The sequence below is a fragment of the Micropterus salmoides genome, unplaced genomic scaffold (assembly GCF_014851395.1).
Source record: "Micropterus salmoides isolate LMB-PRFRI ecotype aquatic unplaced genomic scaffold, ASM1485139v1 Ms_hic_scaffold_12, whole genome shotgun sequence".
Classification (NCBI taxonomy): domain Eukaryota; kingdom Metazoa; phylum Chordata; class Actinopteri; order Centrarchiformes; family Centrarchidae; genus Micropterus; species Micropterus salmoides.
The window spans coordinates 25,841,502-25,864,504 of record NW_024040263.1 but is presented as its reverse complement, the minus strand read 5'-3'; the positions used below and the strand labels follow the sequence as shown (position 1 = coordinate 25,864,504).

The window sequence follows — 23,003 nt, the reverse complement described above, 5'->3', positions numbered from 1 at the left end:
GTATGTGTGTGTGGCCGCTGTGTTACAGATTCTGGAGCTCTGCCGGTGCGGCTGTGAATTTGCCATGCGCTACAGATACTGCACAAAAGTGTTAATCATCACTTCCTGAGTCCCCTTAGTGGCGCTAAAGTATGGAGGGTGTACATTACCATAAAATTCAAAATGGCTGACTTCCTGTTGCGTTTAGGGTATCACTCCAAGAGGCTTTTTGGTCTGGACATTATACATGTGTCAGAAATTTCGTATATGTAGGTGAAACATGCTGTGGGGGTTGAAGATCACTTCCTGTTGCCAGAAGGTGGCGCTACAACTTCCTGTTTCATGGTGAATTTAACTTTGCCACCACACTGTTAAATGTAAAATCACAAGTTTGGCCTCATCAGTGTGTTAAGGGCTTTCTGGGGCAGACATTGATACGTCAAACCTGCTCAGAGTAGTACATTACAGCGTCATTTCCTGTTGCCAGCAGGTGGTGCTATTACTTTGAGTGAATATTGACATATGGATGTGTTCAGGCTGGGACACTTACACAGTTAAAAATTTGGTGCAGATGTGAGCATGTATACTGAAGTTATAACAACTTCCTGTTTCATGGCGAATCATCGATTTTTGATGCCACGCCACGGGCAAAGTGATCGACTGGTAATAACTGTTAACAACTTTTAATCGTCATTGGGTTTAGACTGCACAGCGAAAATTTGAAGTCAATCAGACTAATTCCCTAGGAGGAGTTTGTTAAAGTACAAAGTGTGTAAATCTCCAAACATGACCATTAAATCCAAAATGTCCGACTTCCTGTTTGGTGTTGGGCATCGCTCTAAGATGCTTTTATTGTACGTCTGGACCATGATCTGGAGATGATACACTTACCACTGAAATTTCGTACATATAGAAACCCATTTTGCCACGCCCATGCATGAGTCCCATAAAATACGAAATTTTTCACCACGCTTGAATTATGTGCAAAGTTTGTTGTTAGTGTTCGTGTAAGTTTAGGCGCCCAAAATTGAGATTAGGGTAACACTGGGTAAGATGCCCCCACGGAAATTCTAACAAAAAACATAAAATGTTACAATTTTTTCTTAAAATTTTTGGCTGCCCCTAGTCTCACTGAACTGAAAAAGTTCTCTGTTTCATCACAATTTTTTAAGTTATTGTCAGTTAAAATAAGCTGTAATTCTTTTTATTGTGTTTAATTTATATATGTATTTACATTAAGGGGAGCCTTAAGGTAAGTTATGCAATTGTTTAGAGTGAAAGATTTTTATAGTTTTTGGTTAAAGTATTAAAATGCTATGCTATGTTTCATCGTTTGTAAGTTAGATGTTATTTAGATACTGGATAGACCCTTTTGCCAACAGGCAACTTCACTATCAGAAAGTCTGAGGTTATAAGCTCACATATATGCTCACATTTCTAGCTAGTATAGCTAGCTGACATGTGCATATTTTACCTCAGACTTTCTGCTGATGAAGTTCCTCGCAACCTTAATGACATAATAATGCTATAAATAAAAATAATATATAAATAAATGATAGGAAAGTTAATAATATAAGGCAACGCAATTTTATTTCTACAACATAGGCCTATAATCTCCTTGCTTTTACCAGTTACTTGTAGTTTATTTTATCTATGTTAAAGTGATTTCACACCATAGGGGGGCATCTTACCCCATGTGAAAAATGCCTCTCTCTAAAAAATTAATTTGATTAAATACAAATGAATTTGTCAACTGTAGCTATTTGTTTTATTTTATAATATGTTACCCAAAGCATAGCCTTCTTAAAGATACAAAAATTAATAAAATGTTCTTTAATGTGTCAGAAAATAGACTTAAGCTTAGGGGGGTCCATTGTATCCCACTAGCTAGGAAAAAATGCCTTTTTCCTAAAATTTACATTTGATTAAATTCAAATTAATTTCTCAACTGTAGGTATTTATTTTACTTTATATTATGTTACCCTAGGCATGGCCATCTCCAAGATACAACCCCACACTTCCCTACTTTGTAGAAAAAAGAACAAAATCCCTTGAGTTCCAATATGTTTCATGCTCGGGCCCTAATTATCTAACAACAACTGACACAATTTTCTAGTAGCTACTATGTCAGATTGAGCAACCATGGTTGAGTCTCCGCCCTTCAACTGTAGCCTACTCTATTGGGGTTTTTTTCTACGTAAAAGGGGCGTAGTAGTTTTACGCAGTATGAGCAGACTCGCAGTTCCCTGCCGGGTGTCAGATGGAGCACGGCAAGCAAGTATCTCCTCTGAGATGATATTACTTTATGACGTTCATTATATGGGGAACATATAGGCTACACGTTGTCCTTTCCGTCAGACACCGATAACGTTAGTCAGTGTTAACGTTTGACTTCCAGACAGAGATGGCGCTTTTGTAATATGTTACATTCAGCTGAAGTCAGCTACACATTAAGCGAACTGTTACATTTTGCTAACACCGTATTTCATTCCACTGGGAAACAATAACTGTAAACAAAATGCGAAAGGCGCTTTTGGGACATGTCCGTCGGTTCCCGTGGGTCACCAACGTTACCCTGTACGGCTGCCTGTTCGCCGGAGGGGACTTCGTCCACCAGTGGCTGTCCCGGAGGGAGAAAATGGACTGGAGACAAACACGGAACGTCGCCGTGATCGCGTTCAGTTTTCACGGAAACTTCAGTTTCTTCTGGATGCGGTTCCTGGAGCGGAGGTTTCCGGGGAATTCAGCCGGGATGGTGATGAGGAAGCTTTTCCTGGACCAGACTACCGCGGCGCCCCTGGCCACCAGTGTCTTCTACACAGGTCGGTGGGTAGTAGTAGTAAGACGCACACCTCGGCTCCCCGCGGGGCACACTGAGAGCCGGCCGGGCAGCTTTTGGTTAACTTCAAACTAGCTCACATATCTGTCAATTTGTAACTTGATCCTAGTGCTCGCTGTGCTCTTCTCCTGTTGTGTAAAGATCAGTAGTTGCTCGTTGGTAAAACAAACCTTCACTAGCAGAGGTCAACATGAAAGACATAACTTACCATATGCTCCAGAGTGGATATTTGACCCTTTGTACTGGACCAAACATCACATCACCAGTGTGATCAGTTGCTTAAATCTAATGATGAGTAGGACTATTACATGTGGTAAAAGGTATACCAAGAACTTTCGATCTACTTCTTCTACTTCTGTAAGACATAGCCTACTGTGTTTATGGTTTCTTCAAAGTTTACCCTCCATTAAATCATTTTCCACCCCACAGAGAATGCGCTGCCATTTGTCTTGTTTGTCTCTCAGGAGTCAGCTTCTTGGAGGGCAAAGAGGACATCACGGAAGACTGGAGAGAAAAATTCCTGAACACATATAAAGTGAGTATAGAGATGTCACAGCATGCTCTTCTCACTGAAGTGTAGTGTCCGCTGTGATATGCACTCAAAACTGAGGCTCAGTATATTTTAAAGACAATTTATGTACTTTATATCATAGTTGCAAAGAGTTAATGTATCATGTTTTATTTGATTTTATGAAGTTAAATAAACTTTGATCTCTACTGAGTCACATGCCTCTCAGTCACTACAGTTGAATGGTAATGTTTATTTTGTCATCAGAGGTTTCAGCTGTGTCTTTAGAGGTTTTCTCCTTAATGTTTTGTAAGTCTACAAATGCTTCCTGTTTGTCTCTTGTTTCAGACGGGGCTGATGTTCTGGCCATTTATGCAGGTAAACATTAAGCTCTGCCTTGCATAGATGTTAATAGTTGACTTTTAGGAACAGTATATAGTCAAGAATATGAATATATATGAATATGCTTAAAGGTCCACTCACCATAAACCTGAGGGTTTGTAAGTGAACCATTGAGTATAGATTCTATTCACTGTTAAAACCTTGAATTTCCTCACATTTCCATAAATTTCAATAGCTGGTATAATATTTAAAGTGATCCAAATTTAGTATTTTGCTATATTACAGATTTTGAAATTAAAACCTGTGGAGCAACCCTTAAAATGATAGACTTATCCCAAATATCATAATAACACAAAACTGAGGACTAAATACTGTATTCTGAATTTCTGTTTTTTTTGTAAGACTTAGAGAATAGCGTCTTCTTCTCACAACAATACTTGCAAAGGAATTCTTTATTTTTTAGAAACAACTACACCAGAAGTATTTATTGCTATGTAACATGTAATATACCAGTACAATGATATAAATCATCTTTATGTGTCTCCCTCAGTTTCTGAACTTTGCCTTGGTGCCTCTGTACGTGCGGACCACCTTCACTGGCTGCTGTGCCTTCTTCTGGGCCACCTTCCTTTGCTTCTCCCGTCAGAGCGGCGACGGCACGGCCGCTGCAGCTCTGGCATGGATGTTCCCTCCTAAAGAAGATGAAGCAGAATCGACAAAGGAGAAAGTGGACTCCAAGGAGATGATAGATGCTCCCAAAGAGGCAACAGTAGCATCTAAACCTACTCAGAAGTGAAGTATGTAGAATCAGTCTTTGGGGGGACAGAACGTGAAAATGCCTGGGCCAAACTGCTTGTCCAGTGGACGGCAGTCCTGTCTGTGTATACAGTATAATTTTCAATATTCATACAGCACATCACCTCCGTGGGAAAATGTAGTTCAGTCCTACTTTTCCATGCCACAGTGAACGTATTTACATGCCGTGTTTCTCATCAGGTATTTATAAATGGAGTCTGCTGTTCTCACATTAATTCCTTTATTCAACTGGACCTCGCTTAATGATATTGGGATGATTAATGAGGACTTCTATGCTGTGATGGTGGGATGGTTGGTGTTCCAGTTTCCTCTTCTCTAAATGAAAAACTGGAATAAGTGTGGGAAATAATTATTACCACAATGTGGACACAAACCACATTGTGGTAATAAGCACACACGAGTGCTTAGAGCAGTCATTCCCAAACTAGAGTTAAATGCACAACAATGCAATGCAGTACATCAGGAGGTCACTGAACAAAGAGAGGGTGCCGACAGATCAGGGGGAGAGAAAAAGTCCACAGTACCTGGATCACATTGAACAGCGCCTTGGTGCTAGCTGTTCAAATTAAAGAATAGCCTAATTTAGTTAGAATTATTCCCTGTCATGTCCCTTCTGTCTGTGGATCGCTGCTACAAAGGGGGAAATGGAATCAGGGCCAAAAGTTCTATTTACAACCACGGAAAGCAAACTAAACTAAGAGCCTGTCGATTTCCTCTGCTTCATTTTACACAAACACACACCCCTAGACTCATTTCACCATTTCACAGCACAAACACCCTCTTGCTCAGCTGTGGGGCTTACAGTAATCAAATGGCAAAATATTTAGTCACAAAAAAGTACTTCCCAGCATACAGTGCAGCTCCCCGTATATGTGGGGCTTGCATATTTTTGAGAGTGACAAAGGAGGTGCTGGTCCTGTTCTGGCAGGATCCCATCACACTCAGCAAATTTGATTATTGCTGTGAGCTTACTTTATACACTTGACCCCACTCCAGCTGACAGTGTATTGCCTTACTGCTTCTATGTCTCATTTTTTTAGTGCAAGTTGGTAATGAGGTGGTGAGAAACTTTACACTCAGTAACTTTGATTGTTGCTGTGATGTACTTTTATAATGAAATTAATTGTAAATTCATGGGTTGATGCGAATCAGTAGTTTATAAATGTAGATGTTATGTCAATTCATAATGTATTTTTGTAAGTTCCCGGGGAGACACCAATTTTCTCTTTTGATTGTCAAGCTGAAAAGGTTTGGGAATCCCAGGCTTAGACTGTTATCTGTGACTATAATAGAATGCCTGATTTCTAAGTATGATCTCCTTTGGTTGCAGTTTTCACTCTGGTACAAGAAGTGCCAAATACAAATGCACACAGGCACCAATAATCTGTTATATTCTATAGTATATCTGTTTGTTATTAATGTACAGGTAGGCACTTTATACATAGGGACCATAATGAGCTGAGCAAACGCGAAATACAGCGTGCGTTCACAAAGAGTTCAAGCAACAAAACTAAAAAAACACAAAGCATATCTGAAAATACATTTTATATCTAAATATTGTGGTTATACGATACTACTGAAGATACTTTGAGTTTGTCTAATAATTGATAAAGATTGTCTGAAACATCCATTTACTTGAATGTAGAAATGCTGCCTGCCTGTTGTCATACTGAATGTTAATGTGACACTGTGGCATGCTCTCTATTGTATTTCCAAAACCATTTTTTAAAATTTGACCTCTTAGTGAAAATGTTACATCGTCAGATGCCTCCGCCAAGCCGTTTTCAATAGAGGTCATTTTTATAAATAGAGTAACAGCTCAGTACACGAGCTGACTGGTAATCTTATACATAGAATTTAAAAGGTTTAGCACAAGCTCCTCTCTTCCGCCTCAAAAAATTTACAAAAAACTCGTCATTCACTTGTGTTCTACTGAAATGCCTGGTGTCACAGAGAGATGTGTCTGTTTTTGTGTTTCTGATATAGTTGAGTCTAACATACAGTTTGCAATCAGGCATTTTGAAGTAGCATATTATGCTAGAGACACTGTTAAATTATTATTTGATATGTCTCACATAACTGAAGTTTTTTTGTAAACAAGATAAAAAGAGGGACAGAAAAAACAATGTAAACCCTCAGACTGACAGACCTTTTATCAGACATATAATAATGTAATATCAATGTAATATTAGAGTGTGTGTTTTCTAATTATAAATTGTACGCTGATGTGCTACGCTGGAACTGAAGGTCAAATAAATTAATATTCCCTTTGTTCATGTCAGCAACCGAAGAATATTACTAGCTAACTAAAGATTGGTACGCTCCTTTAGCACTGTCTGAAGTGTATGTCTCAATAATTGTTTGACTAGTTTTGATATAAGAAAGAACAACAGTTTGATCAGTGCTGTTGCTTATAATGTATTGAAAAAATGATAAATAATATTTATTGTTGAATAAATTAATACATAATAATAGTAATATAATAATAAACATTCTATCGATTCAGTGTGTGAGTGTTTACTGAGCATACAGCTATATCAACATACAAGAAATCAGTTATTACTGAACTTTGGTTCCACACTTGAACCCAGAATTGTATATTGTAACCACAGGCCCACCGTTTTTGTCTTATGCTTACAGTTTATCTGAAATATCACATGTACCTGTCTCCAAGTCCATTACCCCAGTCTGAAGGATTTATTAATTAACTCCAATAACATGGTTAAGGATGCATTTCTGAACTCATTACGACACATAAACACAGTCCCAGGTTTCTGTTTAAGACTGTGGATCAGCTGGTAAACCCAACCCCTCCTAGTGCCTCAGCTAGAAGTAATGATGACTGTGAATTGTTTTTATCTTATTTTACCAATTAGGTGGTGTCAATCAGAGCCTCTATTACCCCCGCGGCCTCTTACTCAGAGGTCCCTCACCAGCAACAAGAGAGTTTTAACCAGTTTTATCCCATCTACTCGTCTGAGCTTTTAAAAACAGTATCAGAAATGAGAGTGTCCTCCAGCCCACTTGATGTTATACCTACAAAGTTTTTACTGAAAGTAATAGATTCTGTTGGGCCCCATTTGATCTCTGTTTTCAACAGCTCCCTATCTACTGGTTGTGTCCCTGATTATTTTAAAACAGCTTGCGTGAACCCACTTTTAAAGAAACCTGGTTTAGATCCCTCCCTCCCACATAATTTTAGACCAATTTCAAAACTGCCTTTTATTGCAAAGATTCTAGAAAGAATTGTGTCCAAACAGCTGCTCACTGTGCTGGAAAATAACAAAATATTTTCATAACAAAAAGTTTCAATCTGGTTTCAGGAAGAACCACAGCACTGAGACTGCCCTGCTTAAAGTCACCAATGACCTTTTAATGTCTGCTGATGAAGGCATGTGCTCAGTCCTTGTACTCCTGGACCTTAGCGCTGCTTTTGACACCATTGATCACAACATCATGTTAGACAGACTGAGGCACTGGGTGGGGATCTCTGGTACTGCCCTAGAATGGTTTTCATCCTACCTGTCAAATAGGAAGTTTTGCGTGTCTGTAAACAACTATGTCTCCTTGTTCTGTCCAGTTAAATATGGTGTGCCTCAGATGTCGGTCTTGGGACCCATTTTGTTTTCCTTGTATCTGCTTCCCCTTGGACATATTATCCATAAACATGGCATTTCTTTTCATATTTATGCTGATGACACACAAATGTACTTGCCAGTCAGATCCACAGACCCTGGAATGCTGAGTTCACTTAACAACTGCCTTTGTGAAGTTAAAAAATGGATGTCAAATAATTTCCTCCAGCTGAACTCAGACAAAACAGAAATCCTGGTCATCGGGTCTCAGCAGATGGCAAAACAAATACTGCCATCTGCTGGTTCCCTAGTAAATCACATTAAGCCTGTGGCAAAGAACCTTGGTGTTTGGTTTGATAGTAATTTAAATATAGCAGCACACCACAAAGCTTGTTCAATCATGTTTTTATCAACTTAGAAATATAGCAAAAATTTGATCTATGTTAACTTTTAAGGACACCGAGACCATTTTACACGCCTTCATCTCATCACACCTGGATTATTGCAACAGCCTTTTCACTTGTTTTACCTAAAAGTCTACTGATAGACTCCAGACTGTCCAAAACTCAGCTGCCAGGCTTTTAACCAGAACAAAGAAATATGACCACATTACTCCTATTTTAGCTTCATTACACTGGCTCCCAGTATGTTTTAGAATTGACTTTAAAATTCTGTTGATCACTTTTAAAGATCTTCATGGCCTCTCGCCTTGTTACATTTCTGACCTTTTAGTCCCATACGCACCAGCACGTACCTCGAGATCCTCGGACAGAGGTCTGTTGTCTGTTCCAGTGTCTCGACTGAAAACTATAGGGGACAGAGCGTTTGCTGTCAGGGCCCCGAGGCTCTGGAACAGCCTGCCCGAGGAAATCAGGTCGGCTGAGTCAGTAAACTCTTTCTGTTTTACTTCGCAGATTAGAGATCCCTGCTTCTAAGCCTTCAAAAATGATGCTTCAGGCACCTATGAATAAATTCGTTTCTAAATTTGGAACAGACTACTCAAACAGAATCCATTTGTCTAATTTTGCCATATGCAATCACACCCCTTTATGCGGAAACGCATGCCACTTAACTGTCGGCAGTTATGTCTGTTTGTCAAATAACAACCAGAGGTACACTTAAGAGACAAAATGCTTGAAAAGCCATTACTGCCTGCTGGCTTTCAAATCCCTTTATTAATAATAAATTAAATTAAATGTATCCAGGCAGAGCTTTGGCATAGGCCTATAATAAAAACAAGTTCTTGGACAGGCTTAAAAATTATAACTGTGTGCTTATAGTTTTATTTTTAACGTCATCTCGTTGCTAGTGGGTGTCTCCCAAGTCTTCACATCCCTGCCCGCACTGCGCATGCTCCTTACATCCTCACCTCTATCCACACGTCGAGGGACTTGAAAGCTTGAATAAAGATGCTCAACGTCTCGGGTCGCTGGAGCTTTGTCACCGGGTGAAACTGAGTTATTTGGGAGGACGAACACAGAGGGGCCGTGCAGGTTTAGCTGAAAGACTCGTTGAATCCTGGTTTATATGCGCGTGCACTCCACCAACATGGAACTGAAGAAATCTATTTCGGATACCGAGCGCGCGCTCAGGAGCTACGGCGCCGTGTCGGAAACGGCATGGACAACGGACAAAGGTGAGCGTCATGCATCAAAATATGATATTGTTTAACAGCCTCTTGGTCAGAAATAGCAAGCTGTAGCATTTACCACATGCTTCACTCTGAAACCCCAGTGAGAGGTTAGCTTTGAAATGGTTAATGCGTGACTCACAAAGGTTTGGGATGTATCAATAGCGCTGCCAAATGGCCTATTAATTCTCCTATACGCACACTATGGGTGTTGCGCGGTTTGTGAATGAATTTGGCCTGAGAAATACACCAGGAATACAGCAAGCCCAGCGCATTTTGAAACTTGTGATCATTTGAGTCAGTCTGAGCTGATGCAGAAGCATGAAGCAAGATTATCAGCTATGAGTCAATACCCTGGTCCTCTGCTCTGATCAATATGCTATAGACTCCCTATTTAGAAGAATATTTGTGTTTATGGCCTTTAGGCTGACATTTTGAAGGACAGATTTTCAGAATGCCATAAAGTAGCTATATTGCATAATTTTAGTGACTGATCAGGATCACTGAGAATTGTACAGGGGGTGGGCACAAAATTAACTTAATAAGCTTAATAAGAACAGTTTCTAATGAACAGTACAGCAACACCACATACTACAGCCTCAAAAATGACTGTACCGCTGAACAAAAAGCTCTCCAAAGAAATGAACATCTTAAGCTGTAGATACTGAATTAGAGATTTTGTTTTATTTTGTTATGCATCCCTTTGTCCCATGCAACTAACAATTATTGTCTCAGTTAATCATTTGATCATTTGGTCTGTAATATTAGAAAATACTAAAAATGTGCCTGTTACAATATGCCCAGTGTGACGTCTTTATGTTTTACCACCCACAGTCCAAAACCCAAAGACATTCAATTTACAGTGATCTAAAACTGAGAAAAGCTGATCTGATTCATTCAATCAGAGAATGTTTTGCATTTATGACAATAGCTGGCAATTAATTGTCTGTAAATTGACATTAATCGTCTAATCGTTTCCACTCTCACAGCAGCAGCCTCAAAAATGACCATAAAGCTGTTCAAACACAGATTTGACATAAATAAACATTATTAGCTGCAAAGCCATTGTATTATATGGTTCTATTATTTTGTCTTATCAAACCCAAGCGATAAAGGGCTAGGAGTGACGTGTGTGTTGATGGAAGCAGCAAAGTGATATGGTCTCCAGTAACATGTGTCCTAGTTGGTCCCACTGAGGATAGCTCATCACAGTAGAGTTGGGTGTGAAGAAACTTCCAGATGAAGTCAGAGAAGCAGAAAAAAATGCAGTGGATATTTTTAGACACAGATCCAGCCATTGCTGTCTCTCTCTCTCTCTCTCCTACAGACACACACAAAGATAGAGGTAAAGCAAACCCCCCCCCCCCCCCGCCCCGCCCCCACCCCCGCCCCGCCCCCAGTTTTATCTTCTCTTAATTCTTAAAAACAAAAACAAATACTGCTTGTGTTTTAGCTTTATCTATCTATCCTTTTCTATTCTGTGCTCAGCATCTGTGTGGTCCAGAGGCAGCAGCAGCAGCATATACAGTATACTGTATACTGCAGGGTGTCTCAGGGCCGTGTGCATTGGATGTCATACAGATGCTGACATTGTTGTCAAGTCCCATGTGGCAGCTGTACCACGCACGATCCAGGCTCTCCTGACTGTTTATTCCTCATTAAATCGTAGTACACCCAAATTACACTGATGAGCCAGTTTGTTTTAATGAAACAGGGCTAATTCAAGCTGATTAATTATGTGTGTGAGGAGACTGGTTTACTCCTCCAGGTGATGTGAGTAGCATTGCTGGTTGTGTTGGCCTGAAACTTTAGAGTTAATCTCACCTGTCCCTGATGAACACGCTGCTTTTAAATAGGAAGTATCAACATTGTTCATTCCTTGTAATGTTGTTAATGCTGAGTATGTGTGAGCAGCTTGCTCAGATGAGCGGGAGCTGTTAAGACATTATTGAGCTGGCGTTTTGCCACCAGCCTGGACTTAATGCAGCTTGGTCTTATTGATGGTGAGCACGTGGCTGTGAGTGAGAGATAGATGTGTGCAAAGAAAAAAAGACACAAAGAAAAAAAGGGAAATAAACAAAAAAAACTTTTCTCAAACTTCCACAGCTCCTGCTGTGTATCGTATTGGCCTGCAGCTCTGTGATACAAAGTTTGCTTTTGGCGTCAGCGTCTTTTGTCAGCAGACACGTTGGGTGATGATTCAATATCAGCGAGGCACAAACAAACCAGGCCCTCCTGTGCAGACTTCTGTCTGCTGTGGTGAGTCAGCTCTGTCCTCAGCAAGCATCCATGAAAAGTACCACAAACGCAGACTGCAGTTTATGTTGCTGCAGGAGGACGAAGAGCTGATCAGTCCTCTAATGTTACAAGACACACTGTGGATAAATGTCATGCGTCACATTTGAGAGCTCAGGATTAAAGATGCAAATAGTTATTTTATTCAGACCTTTCAGCTTGTCGACTGTGCAGTGTAGTCGTGTTAGGAAGGGAACACTTCACAGCCCGGAGAAATGATTATAGACATCAGTAATACTTTTAATGTCCACATGGTCAAACAAGTGTGTTCCCAAATGGATAGATAAGATAGACTTGAAACATTTTTAATAAAATGGCTCTCGAAAGTAAATGCTGTTTGTGTAGGCTTCTGTGAGTTTATCCCCTTAATGCTGATTGTCAAGAATTCGCATCACACCGCTTCCATTCAGACTGCAGCCGAGATAGCATATGTATTCCCCCAATACGTACATAGGAACCTTTTGCAAGCACTGGTTTTTGCCTGTTGTCGCTAATTTGCATCATACCTAAATTTATATCTATTCTATGTGCTATAGACAAATGAATAATCTCCACTTAATTTAGCATCAGCTTGAAAGCAAAAACACAAATAATAAATTTTTTATATAATTGTAAATATAATTGTAAAAACATTCAGGCGTCAAGGGGATAAACTGCAAAGCGTTGGGTTTTGGATTGTTGGGATTGTGAGGGACATTTACTGACACCACCATGGACTCTGACATATCATAGACCAAACGATCAATTAAACCTGAAAATGTTTAATGAAAATTTTTATGTTGGCTTCCAGTCTCATTTTATGGCTCTGTGAAAAATTAATGTTCAGTACAAACGTGGAAGATAACTGTTAACGATTCAGGCCTGCACAGATGACGTTTGACACAGGAACTCCCTGTATTATGTTTCAGTAATGAGGGGCTTGGGGGAGACAAATTAAAAATAAGGTGAAACATTTAGCCCCTAGTATCGGTCATGGCCCAAAAAGCCTGGATCCTTCATTTCCCATAATGCAACTTGTGTTTAATTAGACCCTCCCTGCCAGGTAGATGTCCAGATCTCCATAACCCCAGATTATAACACAGGTTTTCTGTTCCAAAATTGGAAGTGTGAAGACAAAACTGAGATAACAACGGTCATGTTACTATGACAACATATCAAGATCCATGCCGTCGCTTGTATCCTGTAAGATGCTGGCACGGTCAGACTGTTCCAAGAGCCGTAGCATTTGCAGTGGTCAGAGCACTGATCAGTGCAATAAGTGTTTGGTCGGTGTAGTAAGTATTAAGTGGCAGATATGGAGAGTGAGGTCAGTGGTCCAGTTCAGGGAGGAATAACCCAATCAGCTGGTCATTGATCCACGTCAGTATGAAGACAGCTCAACAACCAAAGTGCCAAAGTGTAGTATTATGTGCATAGATCCTGCTTTTATTCATGTCGCACACATTTTCACATCATCAGCGATTGAAGCCTTTTAGTGGAAAGCAGCCCTTTCTGCCTGAAGCCCTGCTGCAACTTTAAAAGTCAAATCATGTCTCTCAGTTACACGTTCTTTCCGAATATCACGCTCTTGGCTGATGTGAGGGGACACGTCACAGGGAGACGAGGCGTGTTTGCCAAGACACCGGTGCCATGAGAAAGTTTTCAACGATAAAAAAAACAGAAATTAGAAACTCTGGGATGCATTTGTCAAATGAAATCAAATTTATGATTAACATCTCAGATTAGATATAGCCACTGCCATCTGTAATTTTGGCATCCGTAGTGAATTTCTACTCTGTAATTTAAACCAGCAAATAAGCTTCAAACTCTTAAGCACTGTCCAAAGTGAAGAGAAGTGCCTAAGACATGCCTGTGCAGAGCTGCCCTTCAATCTCACTACTAGGATGCTAGGTATTTTTTTCTCCTGCTTCCCCTTGTCTTTAGTCCTCTTGTCTCCTCTCTCTTTATAATTTGCCATCCATGCCTTTTCTCCCTCTGCCTCCCAGGTCATTCAGATGTATCCATGGCAGAGAGCACCATGGCTCCCGAGGAGATCGAGGTCGAGATGACTCGTATCCAGCGCCTGCGAGAGGTTCTGGTGCGCCGCGAGTCAGAGCTACGCTTCATGTGAGTTGCTGAATTGTCAGCTTCAGTGTTTTGGTACGACCAGGCGTAATGTGTGACAAAGATTTAATCAATACATTTTCTGAATTCCTACTGCTGTCCTTGAGCGGGTAGTGAGGTTTTCTGCGTTGCCATGACAATGTGGACACCCACTGCAAAGACACTCCAGTGTTGTGATCTAAGTTGGCTCTTTAATAATGTTCTATACTGAGAGAGGCAGATCATTTGCCCATTGATTATGGGGAGGGCCAATAGCAGTTGAATGAGTCACCATGAAGTAATAGGCTTCTCATCAACATTAGCTTCAAGGATTACGGATCAGTGCATTATTTCCTCTCTGTCTAAACCTTCGCTGCCTTTATCAGGGGAATGTAGCGTGACAACATGGATGTTTATAAATGGATTGCACAAATACTGAGTTTAATACTGTAGCAGTTCAAACTATACAGACTGGGGCTGCAACTAACGATTCTTTTCTCTGTTAGTCGATTAATTGTTTGAAAAGAGATGCCCCTCTTTGTCCATCAACTAATTCAACTTATTGTTGCAGCTCTAATACTCACATTACATGAAGGGTTGGAAGATTTTGCCATATGATTTATATTTAATACCCCATAAAAATCTTTGGGTTGTATTAGAAATTTTACTACATCACAATATGTTGCTATTAGTCTATTGCTATCCTCTAAAGCCTTCGAAGGTTAAGTCACCAAACCAAAAGACACTCATGGAAGTTCTTCTATCTCACAGTATATTGCAATTGAGATATAAAATGATATGTACCATAATAAAGGATTGTATATTTAATTTTTATATTGCACGCTTCTATACTGAAACAATTTCAGTATAGCTTAAAAGTGGAAATACAAGCTGCTGTCTCTTATTTTTCTGTGTTGAATCTGTATCAAATTGTCTCCCCACTGTAACATATGGAACTGAACAATGTATTTTGTGCACCTCTAACATCTGCAGTGTGATGGCTGAGGTGTCGGATGATGCTGATACATATCTTAGAGAGCTCACTCACTTGATAATGTTAGTTCGCACGCCCACTTGAATGGCTTCATTAAGCAGCCATGCTGGTTATTGCTTACGTCTCTGTTGTCAGGCTCTGTGTGACTCAAGACACACATACACACGCATACACATACTCACACACACACACACACACACACACACACACACACACACACACACAACTAACAGATGGAGTGTCAGAGTGCAGGAGCTGCAGGAATCCACAGATAGCGTTGGAAGAGTGAAAAACAAGGCAGAAGGCGGGAGAAAACAACAGAGAGAAAGAAGGTGAAGGGAGGGTTCAAGGGGGAGAAAGAAGGAGGAGGGAGGAGTAAAACAGAGCATCAGGGATAAATGCAGAGGGAGGAGGAGGAGGCTGTGGATGAGTCATCGGCCTGATCCATCACAGGGAGAATTAAATCTGTGGTAGCTGTCACTGCTCCGCAGAGAGAGAGAGAGATTGAGTGAGATGCGAAGATTTAGGGAAGAAGAGGGGAAAATGTCAAGGCCCCGAGGTTGAGACATCAGGGCTGCAGCAGGCTTACAGGGCAGTGTGCTGTGGATTGATTTAGGTTGCATGTTTTCCATTTGCAGACACTCTCCTGATGAGTGACACATCCAGGCCCGAGGCTGTGGTGTCTTAAAGAAAGTATATGAGCGGAATTTTACAGGACAGCACAAGCATCAGTGCCAAAATGATTTGTTGACGAATCAATTATTCAATCAACAGAAAATTTATTCACAACAACTTTAATAAGTGATAAGTAAAAATGCCAAACATCTTTTTCAGGTTTGCAAATGGGAGGATTTGATTGATTTCAATAGTAAATCAAATTATCTTTGGTGTTGGATAAAATAAAACAATGTGAATACCTCACCTTGAGCTCTGGGAAATTGTTATGGGCATTAAATAGTTTTATACAATAGTATTATAGGGTTTGATTAAATTAACCCTTTCAGTGCAAGGCCAAAAAAACCATCTTTGCTGTACTTCTATTTAGCTAACCGACAAAGTCTCTTAGCTATTAGTCTGTTGACTTTCTTTTTGAATAACTAGAAAATATTCAAATCAGATGTATGATGATGATTCATTTTCTATGAATTCTGAAGATGTCAATATGCCAGGTCTTTACAGAATAAACTCCAACTAATGAGTGAAATCAGATCAGATCTTACATCATCCTCAAATACAAATCAATAACACAGGTGGAGACTACCAAACTATGATGGGCACATGTAACTTGGACCACCATGACAACAAGCAAGGAGGGGTTACAACCAAAGTGTGAAAACTGATTTTGTTTGTAAGGAGCAGAGCTACTGATTGATTGACTGTGAACTGACAGCGAGATAGACCAATCGAGTCGTGTGAAAGCCTGGGAATGATAGGGTTAATATATAACAAATAAAATCATCTATTTTTACAAACTCTAGTTAGGACATTTTATTTCATTTGTTTTATATATAATTAGAGAAAAATTTAATTGCTTTTGAAAACTGTCACTTCACCATGACATCAACTTTCTTTTCTTCCAGCATTCACTGTATAGTATTTCTCTGTCTAACATCATTTTAAGTGGAAGTGGAAGCAGCTAATATTATCTGTTGTTCTTTAATCTGATGGAAGCCGTTGATTTACTGTCCTCCTTCTCATTTCTTTCTAGGATGGATGACATTCAGCTTTGCAAAGACATCATGAGTTTAAAGCAGGAGCTGAGACAGATTGTCGCAGTACCAGGTACAGTTCAAACACACATACACCTTTTGTTTTCTGCCACCATCAGCTGTAAGCATATCAGGAAATAAACCACTCAGAATTGATCCTCTGTGTGCAAAACTATCCATACACCCTGTTTGGCCTCTTGGCAGAAAGTGCTTCTGTTTGCAGCTCACTAGAGTCCCATAAGCTCAGCAGGCGTCATGATGATTTATTGGAAGTGTCGTTACACTAAAGTAGGCAGGATTGATTGTAAGTCTCAGGGAAGGGTTGGAGTTATGAAGCACAGATAATCACACAAACACACATGCATCATTACTGTGAAAGCAGTATGAGCTGAGGGAAACTTCCCAGGCAAGGTGTCCCAATTTAAATTCAGTAAACAGTCATTTTTACTCCCTGGATGTTTTTGTGGTGTGTTTTGCGGGGCACGGAGTACAGAATCAAATATTGGTTTAACTCCACAGTCAGGTCCAGTGTTGTCTGAATCTGAAATGAGGCGAGAATGTGCTGAAGTGGCTCCCTGACGTCAGATGCACCACACAGAGTAACATGTACATGAAGCTCTGCATACAGAGAACCTGACAATAGGAGGAAAACGCCTCCTTAGTGAGTATGTACATGTCAGCGTGTCTGAGCAGGAGGGGCCAGTGTCTTGTTCAAGGACAAACACACCAACAGCAATAAGACACATGGAAGTTCATCAGCTGTTTTAGAGAACTAACCAGAGACCTGTCAATCATGGGGCTGATTTTTTTTTACCACTTGGAAACCCTGCAATGTGCAACAGAAATACCAACACAACAGCCCTGCAGTAAATACTAGTTTTGTTAAGCATGTTTGAATGTATGAATGTTGTCATCAGTTATCATTTCACCTCCGTGATCATTTCTGTGCTAATTTGTGGTGTTATTGGTGTTCATTTGAATCAGGGTTGTAGTCACGATTTTAAAAATACTGAGGTCATGAATCCCCCCAGTGCAAACCCTCAACCCCATCTGCCCCAGATACCAAAAAAGAAAGTTGACTAGACAATGTCATTTTAAGGTGATCCTATGTAACAGCGGTAACAGTGGCAATAAGTGGCAATTATGGAATAATATCAAATGCAAAAATGTAGTTTAACTTAAAGGTAACCTGTTGAGTTTTTTTTAACTTGTAGTAATGCAGTTGAGCTGTTTTTTTATGAGTGTGTCCCTGTTTGTCTGCACACGCATGAGGACGCAGTAATAGTAATGCATCATACACAACAATACATCAAGAAAGAAAGGGAATAAGAAGATTGCTTGCAAGTAAACATGGATGTAAATCAATGCACAAATCAAACTTTTAAGAAAAATCGGCTCTGCAAAAGTTTTATAAGGGAGGAAATGCAATCAGCACTTCTGTTAGAACTCAAGGATACACATAATGCATTTTGGTGAGTAACACTGAATGTAAATTTAACATTTGTTTGTTTACAAGAAAACACAGTGCACGTCTTAAGTTTGCTAACATTAGCTAGCATTATCCGTTGTAAGCTACTGGTCACACCAGACCAAGGCTGTGGATTTATGTATTGAGTTGAGCATGGCTGTGTTTTATTGCTTATGAATTCCACTTTAATTTGTATTTCACAATATACACAATCTATCTTTTAGGTTCACTTACACATAGGGCTGGGCAATAAAACAGTAATGAAAATGATCACAATATAATTTTAACTCATTTGAATTATGATCGAATTAGCATCTAATGTTTCTATTAAGATATTGATTTTGTTGAGGAAAAAAGTCTGAATAAAGATTTCACTTAATTTTACTCATGCATATTTGTTGAAAAAAGATTTTTATCATAATTGTTTTGAATGTTCTACCTCAGATTTGTTAAGTGATCCACAGTTTGGCATCAAGTGTTTCTTCTGACCATAAAGAAAATTTTAAAACCACAATTAACCATCTGGTTTCTTCAGTGTTCACTTAAGGAGCAAAAATCAGCCTTTATACTTGAAAGAAATAATGATTTGACATTTTTGTGTGATAATTTTTGATATCAAAGGATATTTATGTTTTTATCGCGATAACATTTTTGGCCATATTGCCCAGCCGTACTTACACACCTGTTCTGGTCTGTTTTATTTCATTTTACTGGTCACACAAACTGCCCCTCGTTGACACTCCTAGGAGCCAATGGGGCCTCATGTGTGCAGTTGTTGGGGGTTCTGGCAGCCAATTACTTTACTCCAGCACTATGAGTCACATGACAAATCCCCTTCTGCCTCTCCTGCTCCTCTGACATTGGGATTGTATCCATGCGCCCCTCAGATTATTCTACCCTCGGGGGGATACACACTGTGGCTGCATGGCTCCTCTTTTATTTCCAGATGGGAGAAAGAGCTGATGTTTGCAGTCGTTTTTCAAACCCTTTTTTCTCCCACCCAGCCTCGATACCAGCTGTGTCAGACAACCTACCTCTGCAGCCGTCTGCGCATGTGTGTGTGTGTGTGTGTGTGTGTGTGTGTGTACTTAGTTTGGTCTGTTTATGTGTGTCTTTTGCTGTGCTTTGGAGTGTGAAGGTTAGAAGAGTGAGACAAAGCAAAGAGGATGTTACGTTCATGGATCTCTGACTGTGAATGCAAATTAAACAAAAAACAGAGCTCTCTAGCATTTGCATAATTACGTCAGTGCCTTAATTTCTGTAAATTATACATGAGGGGAGAATTAAGGTCTGTTTGGGGGGTGACTCAGTGTTTAAGAGCTAGCTGACTTTGCTGTAATGTCAGTTTGTTAAGGTCAGGTGCAATTAACTAAATGTACGGAACCTGTATTTATATTTTATGTGAGCTAGTAAAATATTAAGGTTTCAGTTCAGTCTGCTTGTCCCTCTAACCGTCCATTTATTTATTCGTTTATGAGTCTGCCTTTCTTTCATTTTCTTTCTTCCTTTCCCCCAGAGAAAGAAAAAAACAAGAAACACAAGCAGCGGGAAGAAGAGCTGATCCTGAAGATCCATAAGCTAGTGCAGAAGAGGGATTTCCTGGTCGACGATGCAGAGGTGGAGAGATTAAGGTAGAGAGCGCTCCCACATACAGGCACAGTTAATATCCGGGATAATGTCCGCGGGAGCTGGCTGTCTGTTTTTTTTCCCAAACACTGTTAAGCATTCACTGTTTCGTCATTTGATAGACATGGGATGGTTGAGAAACAGCGGGAAGGAGACTCATTAAATGTGTGGAGCAAATGTGAGCATGACTGAAGGTGGGGGACAGGGACACTTCATCATCCCAGCACTGCCTGCTCTGTGTGTGTGTGTGTGTGTGTGTGTGTGTGGGAGAGAGCCTGACTGATGACCGCGGCTCTGCATTGTCATTTTCTTCTTCCTCCTCTGCTGCCACAGATAACCCACTGAGTGTGACACAGAGATAACTTTCAGATAGAAAAATTATGTAAAATCAAAGGCTGGTTTTAAATCACTGCAAATGGTGAGGTTTTTCTGAGCTACTTCAAAAGTTCATTTTGAAAGTGGACAGCAGAAACCTGTGTGACATTGTGATATGTTGTCAACATTAAGGCCACATGTAGCTCTGGTTTGTGTTGCTTGTGTATTATTATTACCCTCAGAGATAAGCTCCAGTTTTTTTGAAAGATAAATCTATTGATGCAGCAGCTCTGTGAGGGAGTGCCTTGAGCTAAATGCTAACATCAGCGTGCTAACACATTTACAATAACAATGCTAACATGCTGGTTCCTTTCTATTCAAGTGTTCAAGACAGTGTGACAGCATGTGCAATACCAAGACCCTGAGACCAAAGCAGCTAAATAAAATACAACCATCATTTATTATTTACATCTGTGCTTTTCCTGCTGTGACACGTCAAAATGTGTTCTGTGAAAAAGGTTTATTAAGAGGCGCCTATAAATCAGGTATATCAAGCTGTTAAGAGACTTTAAAACCAACCTGTACTGATTGCATTGGATTCAAATGGTTGACTATGTATCTGGAACTCAGGGAGCGTGAGGAGGACAAGGAGATGGCTGAGTTCCTCAGACTGAAGCTGATGCCTCTGGAGAAGAAGCTCAAAGTCACACAAAGTGAGTGGGCACGTTTGAAAAATGACACAACCACACAGTCAGAGAGGGGCAGAAGCATTGCTCACTTTCGTTGTTGTGATGATTTTTCCCCTCTTCTTTCTCTATGACAAGCACCTCCAAAGCCCAAGAGACAAATCTCAGAGCCGCCGCCCAACAAACCATCCATCACCAAGTCAGGAGTGGCCATCATTAAGGATTGCTGCGGAGCCACACAGTGTGCGGTCATGTAACTGACAGAGACCTCTTTTTGACGCCGTCCACGTGTCAGACACAACACACTTGCACCACACGACATGCCATACATCACTTCCTGTGACTCAGAGAACCTTCGTTAGCTGTGAAACTGTTCAGGAATCAGTTTTTGTAATTTAATTGCAGATAAAGTTTCAGCTTAGAGTTTGGAAACTGATCCCTAATCAGTACTAAAGGGGAACCTTACAGTACAGTATGGAGCTTCTGCAAGTGAAGACCCTTGTCCACAGTGTGTAGACAGGGAAGGGAAAGGAGACTGAAAAGGAAATTATAAATAACAATCTGACATATGTATATATGTCCCATTTCATATAACATTCTTTTAAGATGACATGGTCTATGATCATGTGGTTGATAGAGAGTACACGCATTTACAGAACTACAAGCACAATGTCCATTGAGAGAAGTATAAATGCTGGGGTTCTTTGTCTGACAGGAAGAAAACATCTGTTATTGTCCCGTCATGTTTGACAACGGGTATTTATTCTTCCATTTCAGCCCTTTAACATCAACCAGTGAACCTCTTTCACTTTCAGGACTCCCACATGTCTGTGTTTTTATCTTTGTTTCCAGGTGGGATGAACACATGCGGTTCAGACCAACAATATGGCTGCCGATTGAATGACTGGTATATAAATGTGAGACAGGGGCAGCAGCCAATAGATGCTTTTTTACTGGAGCTGAGCAATATTTTTGACTCCATGCTTTGTCTCGAACAGCAGTTTAGCAGTTGAATTCTCTATCTGTGATTCTGTAATATCCGCTGTACTGGGTATAAAGCTTAAAAAAAAACATGGTGGTCATTGAAAGAGAAAAAAAGGACAAAGCTTGCACACAACTTGATGAATGCGGGCTTCAGTGCTGATCTGACCACAACTCCACTGCAACGTTGCTACAAAGATGGGTTGTATTGGACTGAATGCCAATAAATAGCATCTGTATGCTTTAAAAGGAGTCTGAAAATGTAGATGTACTGGCTGCCAAATCAACATGACACAATGAACTTCAAAGAGCCCAAATCATCTGTGTCCAAACAGCAGGAGTTTCAGCATCTTTAAAATTAGATCAATTATTAATAATGTCCAAGAGAACGGTTTCAAAAGCTGTTCCTTTATGTCCGTTAAACCTCCCCAAGTGTGATCAATTAATTTTCTTTGCACTGCATACACTTCTCCTTTTTCTTTTAGTAGGCTAAAAAGGCAGAATGTTGTAGAAAATATATAAATGGAAATGTACATGTAAAATAATAACTTTAAGATCATTTCATAGCACCACAGTGAAGCATGTCCACACTTGTGCATTTCACTCTAGAGGTTAATGCTAACTGGCATGCAATCTCATAAGACCCACCTCTGCAGCAGCGTTTCTTCTAGTGATTTTGTGACCTCAATCTTATTTTGGTTAACCCCTGTATATGCCAATGTTTTATTCAACATGGTGGGGTGTTTGTTGTTTAAATGGTCCACTATGCTTACTCATTCCTCAGTCACCACATCACCGACTATCATCATCTCAACCAACAGCTACCGGGAATTATTGACTGTGGTAATATGACATCATTCAGTCATTATATTGCTAACAACCACTTGCATCCTCTGAATTTAGTCTTGCATTTTTATGACCCCAGGAAATGAATGTAAATGCCTACAATAGACTGTGTATGTTTGAGTGTATTTAGGACATTAGTGACTAAGTGTTGCTCTTTGTCACTTTCCCTTCCTTCTGACAACTTAGCGTTCTGTAGTAGTAGTGAATTTAATAAAGGTCCTAACATTGAATATTGAACAAATATGCAGAAAATAACTACCTGTACATATATGTTTAAATAAAGAGCATCTTTCAGCAACGTGCCTGTGATTT

General features: G+C 40.0%; 2 protein-coding genes across 2 annotated transcripts; both read left to right on the top strand.

The window, feature by feature from the left end:
- The first annotated feature begins 2,175 nt into the window (after window positions 1-2,175).
- Window positions 2,176-6,765, top strand: LOC119899624 (mpv17-like protein). Its single transcript, XM_038714250.1, has 4 exons — window positions 2,176-2,801; window positions 3,283-3,353; window positions 3,675-3,704; window positions 4,219-6,765. The coding sequence occupies exons 1-4, from the start codon at window positions 2,498-2,500 to the stop codon at window positions 4,462-4,464; spliced, it is 651 nt and encodes a 216-aa protein (XP_038570178.1). The 5' UTR covers window positions 2,176-2,497; the 3' UTR covers window positions 4,465-6,765.
- Window positions 6,766-9,390: 2,625 nt separating this feature from the next.
- On the top strand, window positions 9,391-22,989 carry bmerb1 (bMERB domain containing 1). Its single transcript, XM_038714249.1, has 6 exons — window positions 9,391-9,695; window positions 13,970-14,090; window positions 16,769-16,842; window positions 19,754-19,868; window positions 20,809-20,891; window positions 21,003-22,989. The coding sequence occupies exons 1-6, from the start codon at window positions 9,587-9,589 to the stop codon at window positions 21,119-21,121; spliced, it is 621 nt and encodes a 206-aa protein (XP_038570177.1). The 5' UTR covers window positions 9,391-9,586; the 3' UTR covers window positions 21,122-22,989.
- The last annotated feature ends 14 nt before the right edge of the window (window positions 22,990-23,003 follow it).